A 12,288-nucleotide genomic window follows, 5' to 3' on the forward strand; every position below is an offset into this window, starting at 1 on the left:
GTGTTAGTTCTTTTATCGACTCGAGTAATATACACAGCTTCGTGAATAAGAAACAGCAAAACACAAAAAGGCGCTCACCCTGGTCCTGTCAGCCAACAGGGCAGCACGTGCTCCTTTACCCAGTAGTTCCTCAGCATTATTTTCTTCTTCCTCTTCATCTTCCTCATCATCATTCTACATGAAGAGAGAGAATATGGATGGTATATAATACCAGGGTGTCTACAGGTTTGTTCAAGTTAAATTTAAGACTTTTTCATACCATGTTCCAAAAAAAAAATTAAGACCAAATCTAAGGCCGAATCCCATTTCACCCCTTGGACCAACCCCTTGGCCCTTCCCCTCCATTTTGCGCGTTCACGTGAAGGGGTAGGGGTATCCCAATCCCAGTTAACGCGGAGGGGTAGGGGAAGGGCTTCTGTACCCCTCCAAACGGAGATTTTCCTGGAGCTGACTCTGAACAAAGGGGTTTGAGTGATTTCCCACAATGCCATGCGGATTTCAGCAAGATTTCATGCGGATTTCAGAAAGATGGCGGTTCCCGCGGCGAAAGATTGTCATAAATGTATTTTCTCCATTATTTACGTGTTTTAAGTTGTTATCCAGAGGAAACACGCCGCTTGATTCGCTTTCGAGCTGAGAATGAGTAGCGATTTCTGAAATCCAAGCTGCTGCTAAAAAGCTTTGGGAGTGAGTATTGTTTTCGGTTGCTTTACTGCGTACGTTTTGTTCTGTTATTCTCGCTTTTATTGTTTACATGAGTGTTCTGACACCTCATTCTGTCGGATGTGGTGCACGAAGCGCCAAAGATATCCCATTCAGTGGTGTTAGTTAACAAATCACACCCTGCCAGCAGAGATTTCTGGTTCTGGCTCTGACTGTAGCGGCTGGTCGCAGCCAATGACGCATTTGGTCGCGTTTTGCTAACGTAAACGCTGACGGAGGTACGCGATGACGTATGCGATCGTTGAAGGGCTATCCCAATACGTAAGGGTTGAATTTCAAGCCCTATCCCTTGTAGCTCAGTTTCAAGGGGAAGGGCCAAGGGGAAGGCGGAGGGGAAGGGGTAGGGGTAGAAATTAGAATTGGGATTGGGCCTAAAAGTCACGCAAAAAACATACTCTTTTGAAAAAAAAAAAAACTATACAATTTAATGTAACTTACTGTTCTTGTAAACGTTCACCAGAAAACACTATTCTAGTAGCCTAATAAACTAGACCCACCCGCCTAACGGCCAAAAATATTTTTTGCCTACAAGTGGGTCTAGCCTCGCCCCATATCAACAAAACACCCCGGGCATCAAATCGTGCCCGCCAATCACAACGCAAGGTTTTTGTTTGGATTCTTTGGGCGGGCTTTTGCAGGAGTGACAAGGCTGCGCGACGCTGGAGAAAGCACAACAGGAAAGATGGCTACAGCTAGTGAACAGTGCGCGTTTGACTCCGCTTTGGAATCAGTTTTAGAAGAATTAGACTTGGAGTTTTCGTTGAAACATGAGCAGGAAGAGGCTCTCCGCTCATTCCTTTTCAAGAAGGACGTTTTCGCTGTTTTGACGACCGGCTATGACAAAAGTCTGATCTACCAGCTGGCTCCACTGGTAGCCAAAAGGATGGGGCTAGTTTGTGCAGTACGAAGAATTAATAAACAGCTTTGAAACATTACTTTTTGATTGTTTCTTATTTTCCCGTTATTTTAAATTTAAGGGAAATTATTTCACCAAACACCACTAAATAAAAATAAAAACTCTCAAACAGTTTAAGCAAACCCTTGAAAAACACTTGGAAAAAAAAAAGTGTATGTTAAGTATGTGGTACAGACTCCAAACTTGGTCATTATCTCCAAACTTCTTAATATCTAGAACCTGTTAATTAATACGCATTTTGAAAAAATATTTATTTCAAGGCCTCCCCCACTGCTTTCTGTCGCTCTGACTACGTCACAGTTGCGCTGATTGGTCAGAGCGTTGGCCTATACGCACAGAGACAGTTTGAAAGACAGCGGTTTGTTCCTCCCACACCCTTCGGAAATGTCTACGAGCGAGACCGGACTAAATATTCACATTTAGTCTGGCTTGCCAGGCTACTATTCTAGTAGAAGTACTTCATTTCTTTTCCTTGACAGGCATTCACACACTCAGAACACAATATAATGATAAACTTGTAACTATGTGACAATCAGAATGCAGTCACAACGTTTGAATCCAATGCAACAATGTGAAAATGTGAATGAAGTCTCACACACAATCCAATGCAACAGGTTTTTTTAATTATTATTTTCCTTGCTTGGGGAGTCAGATTGTAAGCAGAATTGTTCAATTCCATTTTTGGTCAAACAACAATGCAGAAAACAACAGTTAAACAATGTGAATGCATATACACCTGAAACTTCGGCTCACTCACTTGAAAGGTATGCTCACTTGCACTTCTTAAAACACTTGGAACGATACCCACACACAAACAATACTATTCTCTCACATGCACACAATAGAACATATTCTCTCTCTCACACACACACACACACACACACACAATATTCTCTTACATCTCGCAGATCTGTCCTCTTCTCCACGACCGTTAGTGGTGGCAGCGCTGAAGTCGGATATTTGAGGCTGATGCTCGCGGCCTTTAGCAAAAGCAACGTGCTTGGCGCTCTTCATATGAGAGTCCTCCGCTCTTATCCCCATTGTGCCCAACTTAAAAGTCTTACAGCATGCTACACAGTATGCCTCGCTGGCATCTTGGGGTACAGCTTTCAGCCACCACGAGTATTTTGCATCTTGCAGCCAGTTATCATTAAATTTACATGTACCCATTGTGGCTCGGACTACCCTCCATCAACAGATCAGGCACGGAGTGGTTGTCAAGCACGCGTGTGTCTAGCAACCGGTGGATTCGGAGCCTGCGCGGTATAATTGTGAGCATCAAAAACGATTAAACTTTTTCCCCATCCAAAGTGTACCACATTTTAACGATATGACTGAGTAAAATCTCCATAAATTTAAGATTGAAAATTTAAGACCACGGGGTTTGAAATTTAAGACAACTTAAGACTTTATGGCCTTATTTTAGGAAAATTAAATTTAAGACTTTTTAAGGACCCGCGGCCACCCTGAATACACACACAACTTCAAGTTGCCTCCGTACACGGAACATTTTTATAAAATAACGTACCTTGAGGAAAATTCCAACATTCTTGATCTTCTTTTTGACAGGCGTTAGAATGATGGCTGGATCCTCCTACAAGATATCAGAAAGATGCCATTTGCACCCAACCATGTGATACATTTTGTATTTACAAACGCATGTTCAGTTAGCTAGACTTCATTTCCCATTCAATTACATGAAAGATGGCAGCCATAAACTTCATCCGGAGGTGTCAATGCAGCTTACCTCGTTGATCAAAACCGTGTCTCCAATGAACAGGGCATACTTCTTCTGTTCCTCCTTCTTTCCCTCGCTGTTCATCATGTCCACAAATCCCAGACTCACGCTCAACACCATGCCTACACACATACAAGTCACAATAAAAGCTTACTGCTGAATCACTTTACTTCACGACAACCACCGTTTTGTTGAAGCGGACACACCAACGAACCTGCTTCTGATTCACAGACCTACTGTACAGCATGGAAGCGAGCAGTGATTTGATCACAACTGATGACAGTTTCAGCTAAGAGGCAGTAAGCCAATCAAAAGGGGGGGGGGGGGGGGGGGGGAAATCACAGGAAATAAGCCAGTTGACAACCATTACTGACATTGGCAACATCTAACCGTGTGTGGACGGTTACAGATCATATTGAATCAAATGTGTGATTATCAAGCTATTTGGAACACCCTGAATGATGAACAAGAGTACTCTAAGAGCGCAGTATCCTCCGCTGGCAACTATGCCATAACTCTGGCAAAATGCGATCGAATTGAACAAAATTGCAATATGTATACTACCGACATATACCAAAGAATCCTGTCAAGTTTCGTGAAATTGCTCCAAAAACAGAGAGGAGTTGATTTCTGTTCAGCCTGCCGGCCGGGAGCTAGCACGCACTAGCTCAGTAAACTAGTAAATCCAGTAAAGGAAAAACTTGAGACTGAAAGGTTTTAACAGTCATCCAAATGACTGAACGTAAACATTGCTACAGTAACATACCAGCTACTGTTGTTGACATTAGCTAGCTTGCCGTCCAAAATGGCGGACACCGGGGCGTCACGTGACCCTGTGATGTCAGGTGAAATACCTCAATAGTGGCCGAGATAGTAGCTAAGTCTAAGAAGCCACACATGATTGCTGAGACGGTCATACTGCCAGCATGCACAGCCATCGTAGACAAAATGCTCGGCCTGCAAGCAGCAAAAGAAATTGCAAAGGTACCACTGTTGGCTGTACAACTGGAAGGCGAATCAATGATATGTCTGCATAATATCTGAAGAAGAAACTAAAAGTAGATAAATTAAGAACACACTGTCTTTTCAAAGCACATCTTGTGAACAAACCACTCAAATTTTTTAGTTAAAATATCTTGCACATGGAGTACTGATGAAAGGAAAGGGCTACATTTCTATTGCACATTTTTGGTATTAAGATTTAACACGGGGCGGTATGGTGGTGTAGTGGTTAGCGCTGTCACCTCACAGCAAGAAGGTCCTGGGTTCGAGCCCTGTGGCTGGCGAGGGCCTTTCTGTGCTGAGTTTGCATGTTCTCCCCGTGTCCGCGTGGGTTTCCTCCGGGTGCTCCGGTTTCCCCCACAGTCCAAAGACATGCAGGTTAGGTTAACTGGTGACTCTAAATTGACCGTAGGTGTGAATGTGAGTGTGAATGGTTGTCTGTGTCTATGTGTCAGCCCTGTGATGACCTGGCGACTTGTCCAGGGTGTACCCCGCCTTTCGCCCGTAGTCAGCTGGGATAGGCTCCAGCTTGCCTGCGACCCTGTAGAACAGGATAAAGCGGCTACAGATAATGAGATGAGATTTAACACAGCATGTTAATGTTAAAGTCTAAAATGGCCACTGTACATTTAACACAGCATGTAGGTCATTTAGACTTTAAACACTTTAAAAAAGAATTTAAAAAGAGAAATCAAGATTTCAACTCTGTGTGTGCCTTTATGGATCTGTCTCCTGTCTAAATCTTATATCACAACCAACTGGCACTGAGAATAACACACAGGTTATTAAGTTTATTGTGATAATATGAGACAGACAGCTGAATGTCAGAATACATATTCCATATTGTTTTGGGGAAAGAATAGTTTAATTTGGAACCAAAAACCATAACCCCTTAAAAATGCAACGTCATTTAATGACAATAAGGTTATACGTTTTAATATTATTATTTATAATCTATTCCATGAACAGTGAGTAAAATATAACTATAATTACAACCCCGATTCCAAAAAAGTTGGGACAAAGTACAAATTGTAAATAAAAACAGAATGCAATAATTTACAAATCTCAAAAACTGATATTGTATTCACAATAGAACATAGACAACATATCAAATGTCGAAAGTGAGACATTTTGAAATTTCATGCCAAATATTGGCTCATTTGAAATTTCATGACAGCAACACATCTCAAAAAAGTTGGGACAGGGGCAATAAGAGGCTGGAAAAGTTAAAGGTACAAAAAAGGAACAGCTGGAGGACCAAATTGCAACTCATTAGGTCAATTGGCAATAGGTCATTAACATGACTGGGTATAAAAAGAGCATCTTGGAGTGGCAGCGGCTCTCAGAAGTAAAGATGGGAAGAGGATCACCAATCCCCCTAATTCTGCGCTGACAAATAGTGGAGCAATATCAGAAAGGAGTTCGACAGTGTAAAATTGCAAAGAGTTTGAACATATCATCTACAGTGCATAATATCATCAAAAGATTCAGAGAATCTGGAAGAATCTCTGTGCGTAAGGGTCAAGGCCGGAAAACCATACTGGGTGTCCGTGATCTTCGGGCCCTTAGACGGCACTGCATCACATACAGGCATGCTTCTGTATTGGAAATCACAAAATGGGCTCAGGAATATTTCCAGAGAACATTATCTGTGAACACAATTCACCGTGCCATCCGCCATTGCCAGCTAAAACTCTATAGTTCAAAGAAGAAGCCGTATCTAAACATGATCCAGAAGCGCAGACGTCTTCTCTGGGCCAAGGCTCATTTAAAATGGACTGTGGCAAAGTGGAAAACTGTTCTGTGGTCAGACGAATCAAAATTTGAAGTTCTTTATGGAAATCAGGGACGCCGTGTCATTCGGACTAAAGAGGAGAAGGACGACCCAAGTTGTTATCAGCGCTCAGTTCAGAAACCTGCATCTCTGATGGTATGGGGTTGCATTAGTGCATGTGGCATGGGCAGCTTACACATCTGGAAAGACACCATCAATGCTGAAAGGTATATCCAGGTTCTAGTCTTTTGGATTGCTACTGGCTAGGTAACTAACGTTAGCTGATTTGACTGTGTTTGAGTATAGATATTGAGTACCGGTGAAATACCAGGATGTTTTAAATCAAACTCTGGCTGCCTCTGTCAGGAAACTAAAACTGGGTTGCCAGTGGATCCTCCAGCAGGACAATGATCTGAAGCACATGTCCAAATCAGCACAAAAATGGTTCACTGAGCACAGAATTAAGCTTCTGCCCTGGCCATCTCAGTCCCCTGAGCTGAACTCCATTGAAAGCTTGTGGGGTGAGCTGAATAGGAGACAGCACAAGAGAGGGCTGAGGACCCTGGATGATCTGGAAAGACTGTGTAAAGAGGAATGGTCTCAGATGCCCTGCTCTGTATCTCCAACCGTATAAAATGTTATAGGAGAGACTCAGTGCTGTTTTACTGGCAAAGGGAGATTTTGCCAAGTATTAAATACAGGGTTGTTTTTGTTGAAAATAATTATTTCTTGATGAGGGATTTGTTTTTCCTCTGAATAAATTTATTTCAATTAAAGACTGGATGTTTCTCATTTTTGTAGTGCAAGATGAAGCAACGTCACCAAAAGGTGTTTTTTATTCTTCTCACCCCCTTTCCAGGGGTTGCCAATAATCATGATGGGTAGTGTAACTTAGATTATGTCAGGTAAACAAATATTCATATTTATTAAAGTTATGTATTCATAAGAAAGTAAAATATTTATCATTATCAAACTTTGTATACATTTATATGAGATTAAAGCTAAATTTGTATTGTTCATCTGTCTTCTATAAATATGCAGGCCATGTCCTTTCCCTGGTGCTTTTACTTTCAGTTGTACAAAACTGCAAGATTGGTTTATCAAAACGTATACGTAACTCACACTGCAACTCTGAACAACTCGGGTGATGCACTGGATTCTGAATGCTATTTTTGTACATAAATGTGCAACTTGCAAGTAAATTAGCAAAATGTGAATATTTTAATAAAGGCAATTAAAAACAGAATTGTAACACCTAGAAATTTACTTAATTGTTTAACTTTACAACGAGCACTTTTTTTTAAATAAATTGTTTTCATTTCCAAAATGACAGTATAAACAAAATTATATGAAAAAACATACTTAGAAAGTGATTGCATAGGGTAAGCTTAAATATACTAGTGCATCTCAAAAAATTAGAATATTGTGAAAAAGTTCGATATTTTCCATCAGTTATTTAAGAAAGTCTCATCTCATTATCTCTAGCCGCTTTATCCTTCTACAGGGTCGCAGGCAAGCTGGAGCCTATCCCAGCTGACTACGGGCGAAAGGCGGGGTACACCCTGGACAAGTCGCCAGGTCATCACAGGGCTGATACATAGACACAGACAACCATTCACACTCACATTCACATTGACTCTACGGTCAATTTAGAGTCACCAGTTAACCTAACCTGCATGTCTTTGGACTGTGGGGGAAACCGGAGCACGCGGAGGAAACCCACGCGGACACGGGGAGAACATGCAACTCCACACAGAAAGGCCCTCGCCGGCCCCGGGGCTCGAACCCAGGACCTTCTTGCTGTGAGGCGACAGCGCTAACCACTACACCACCGTGCCGCCCTATTTAAGAAAGTGAAAATGTTATATATTATAGACTCATTACACAAACTAAAATATTTCAAGCATTTTTCCATTTTAATTTTAATCAGTATGGCATACAGTACAAAAAAAAAGCCATCTCAAAATATTAGAATATTTAATTTCGAGTTTGAGTAAAACAGTATGAACACAGTGTATCTCTCGGTCTAGTTCAGTACACACAACCACAATCATGGGGAAGACTGCTGACTTGACTGTTGTCCAGAAGATGATCACTGACGCCCTCCACAAGGAGGGTAAGCCACAAAAGGTCATTGCTGAAAAGGGTGGCTGGAAAAGGTGCACAAGCAACAAGGATGGCCGCAGTCTTGAGAGGATTGCCAAGAAAAGTTGATTCAAGAACTTGGGAGAGCTTCACAAGGAGTGGACTGAGGCTGGTGTCAGTGTATCAAGACCCATCACGAACAGACATCTTCAAGAACGAGGATACAGCTTTCGCATTCCTAATATCATGCTACTCCTGAGCCAGAGACAATGTCAGAAGTGTCTTATCTGGGCAAAGGAGAGAAAGAAATGGACTGTTGCTCAGTGGTCCAAAGTCCTCTTTTCAGATGAAAGTACATTTTGCATTTAATTTGGAAATCACGGTTCTAGAGTCTGGAGGAAGAGTGGAGAGGCACAGAATCCAAGGTGTTTGAAGCCCAGTGTGAAGTTTCCACAGTCTGTGATGATTTGGGATGCCATGTCATCTGCTGGTGTTGGTCCACTGGATTTTATCAAGTCCAAAGTCAACACAGCCATCTACCAGGAAATTTTAGAGCACTTCATGCTTCCATCTGTTGACGAGCTTTTTAGAGATGCTGATTTCCTTTTCCAGCAGGACTTAGCACCTACCCACAGTGCCAAAACTACTACCAAATGGTTTGCTGATTATGATATTACTGTGTTTGATTGGCCAGCCAACTTGCCTGACCTGAACCCCAAAGAGAATCTACGGGGTATTGTCAAGAGGAAGATGAGAAACACCCGACCCAAAAATACAGATACGCTGAAGGCCACTATCAAAGCAACCTGGGCTTCAATAACACCTCAGCAGTGCCACAGACTGATCACCTCCATGCCACACCGCATTGATACAGTAATTCATGGTAAAGGAGCCCCAACCAAGTATTGAGTGTATAAATGAATATACTTTTCAGAAGTTGGACATTTCTGTATTGTAAATCCTTTTTGAGATTGATCTTAGGGAATATTCTAATAATTTAAGATACTGGATTTCTGATTTTCATGAGCTATAAGCCATAATCAAAATTAAAACAAAAAAGGCTTTAAATATTTCACTTTACATGTAATGAATAGGGCGGCACAGTGGTGTAGTGGTTAGCGCTGTCGCCTCACAGCAAGAAGGTCCGGCTTCGAGCCCCGTGGCCGGCGAGAGCCTTTCTGTGCGGAGTTTGCATGTTCTCCCCGTGTCCGCGTGGGTTTCCTCCGGGTGCTCTGGTTTCCCCCACAGTCCAAAGACATGCAGGTTAGGTTAACTGGAGACTCTAAATTGAGCGTAGGTGTGAATGTGAGTGTGAATGGTTGTCTGTGTCTATGTGTCAGCCCTGTGATGACCTGGCGACTTGTCCAGGGTGTACCCCGCCTTTCGCCCGTAGTCAGCTGGGATAGGCTCCAGCTTGCCTGCGACCCTGTAGAACAGGATAAAGCGGCTAGAGATAATGAGATGAGATGTAATGAATATAGAATATATGAAAGTTTACCTTTTTGAATTAAATTATGAAAAAAAGGAACTTTTTCATGGTATTCTAATTTTTTGAGATGCACTAGTATTATGAAAACTATTAACCTACTATCTACATAAAGTATTTTGATATGAAAGCACATTTTTAATTTAACCAAGTGTCCTGTATCATAAATACATGTCTGCCATTTTGCAACAAACTAAAACACCTCTGGATCCCCTACGTTTGTGTGAAGCCCCAAATGTTTACAACATCTCGCTTTGCCCCTGATTAACACATTGTTTTAGAGGAACAAAATGAAAAACGTGATCAAAACAAAAAAAAGCAAATGTTTAGATAACTTCATATAATTTGTAACCGAAGTTACGATAAACTTTTCAATGACCGTATGATTCAACCAGAGCAATAGAAAATACATCCTGATGAAACTCAGGGAAAAATATAGCCTGGCAAGCCAGACTAAACATGAATATTTAGTCTGGCCTCGATCCGTAGACATTTCCGACGGGTGACCACAAATTTGGAGTCTGTACCACATAATTAACATACACTCATTTTTTTCAAGTGTTTTTCAAGGGTTTGCTTAAACTGTTTTTGAGAGTTTTTATTTAGTGGTGTTTGGTGAAATAATTTCCCTTAAATTTAAAATAACGGGAAAATAAGAAACAATCAAAAAGTAATGTTTCAAAGCTGTTTATTAATTCTTTGTCCTGCACAAACTAGCCCCATCCTTTTGGCTACGAGCGGAGCCAGCTGGTAGATCAGACGTTTGCCATAGCTGGTTGGCAAAACAGCGAAAACGTCCTTCTTGAAAAGGAATGAGCGGAGAGCCTCTTCCTGCTCATGTTTCAACGAAAACTCCAAGTCTAATTCTTCTAAAACTGATTCCAAAGCGGAGTCAAACGTGCGCTGTTCAATAGCCGTAGCCATCTTTCCTGCTGTGCTTTCTCCAGCGTCGCGCAGCTTTGTCGTCACTCCTGCAAAAGCCCGCCCAAAGAATCCAAACAAAAACCTTGCGTTGTGATTGGTGTGCACGATTTGATGCCCGGGGTGTTTTTGTTTATATGGTGCGAGGCTAGACCCATTCGCTAGGCAAAAATATTTTTGGCCGCTAGGCAGGTGGGTCTAGTTTACTAGGCTAGGAAAAATATCGAAATGTATGAGAAAACAAAGAGGATGGGGTTTTATGCCATTTTATATTTTAACACATGTATTGGAAAAAAGTAAACCATGACTGTTTTGGAATAATAAGCCTCATTTAAGAATAACCTACAGTGCTGAAATGTTACTTGAATATAAATTTAGTTTGCCCACATAAAGTAGCACTAATCATCGATCAAGCATCCACAGAATACAGTTTGTTCTGTGGTTGACATCTCTGTATGTTATTTAAAAGTACACTGGTCACCACCAGCCCTCTGCATACAGGAAAAGCGTCTATTGTGGTATCATGACTCATTTTAGCACTTGTCTCATCAACATCGAACTTAGACCAAAAAAAGGCAGCAAGTGTGACTGAGAAATACAACACAGCAATGCAGAATAAAACAAAGCACACGCTAACCATCTGCCTTAATGTGTAGTGCATCAAGATGCTTTTCTGCACACCACAGGTATAGACCCCTTTCACATGACGTCACCGCGCCGCGAGATTTTGTTAGGCGCCATATTGGAAGACCAAGTACATGCACTCACAATATAAAACAAAGTACGAGCGAGAGTAAAGTGACACGATGGCTGATAATTCGGGTTATGTGAGTACATTACCAGCTGCAGAAAGGGCACGGTATGTGGAGAAACTGGCTGTGATTGATGGGTTTGACCCATATGATAAGACTCAGAAAAAATTATGTGAATCCAAGCACACAGTTTAACGCAAAAGTTCGTTTATATCCCGACCTTGTCAGCTGTCAGATTTATGTTAATGGACCCGGTAAGCTGGTAAATAATATTTATTTTTTTTCTTTACCAAATTCTAACAGAAAACGAGAGCGCCCGAAAGAGAAAACCTAGCCGAGCCGCCTCACGGCTGTAATGCAAATTGTTTTCCTCCTCGGTATACAAGTGCGCTTCCATGGCAGGGAAAAAGAAACTACATTCTGCCACCTATGTAGTCCCCTATTTAAACAAATAGGAGTCATTCAGGATTCAGCCATGTTTTTACTCGACCAAAGTTATACAGTATTATGAGCTTTAAATTGCATAAATAAAACCATTTGGTGAAACTTTGAAGAGGAGATTAGTTTAGTAGGCCAAAACTTTTTTCAATTTTTGACTGTACCAGCCTGAAAAAACTTGCGACAGTCAAATGGAAAAAAAGCAAGCTGGTCATGTTGTACTGGACTAATCTATGGCTGATGAGTATAGTAAGTGATACTAGTACTGATACAAATATAGCTGCAAGCAGCAATGTCGGGGCCAAGCAGCATATGAGTCTAGTCGTCAGGCCAGCAGAATGCACTTGGGCCAGGTAATGCCCTTGTGCAGCTTAGTCCAAAGTTGCTATCTACCAAGTTTGGGAGAAATTTGTCAAAAATTGAGGGAGGAGAAGCATTTTAATTGATTTTTAC

The 12,288-nt window shown here is 41.5% G+C and overlaps 1 protein-coding gene across 1 annotated transcript in view; it reads right to left on the minus strand.

Moving 5' to 3' along the window:
• The window catches only part of LOC132882573 (FACT complex subunit SPT16-like), a 43,262-nt gene that overhangs the window by 14,275 nt on the left and 16,699 nt on the right, over positions 1–12,288 (minus strand). The window contains exons 2-4 of the mRNA XM_060915666.1: positions 3,387–3,499; positions 3,168–3,233; positions 79–174 (exon numbers count right to left, since the gene is read on the minus strand). Of these exons, the coding sequence (XP_060771649.1) occupies positions 79–174; positions 3,168–3,233; positions 3,387–3,499 (275 nt within the window). The remainder of the gene's footprint in view (positions 1–78; positions 175–3,167; positions 3,234–3,386; positions 3,500–12,288) is intronic.

The sequence above is a fragment of the Neoarius graeffei genome, chromosome 3 (genome assembly GCF_027579695.1).
Source record: "Neoarius graeffei isolate fNeoGra1 chromosome 3, fNeoGra1.pri, whole genome shotgun sequence".
NCBI classification, from domain to species: domain Eukaryota; kingdom Metazoa; phylum Chordata; class Actinopteri; order Siluriformes; family Ariidae; genus Neoarius; species Neoarius graeffei.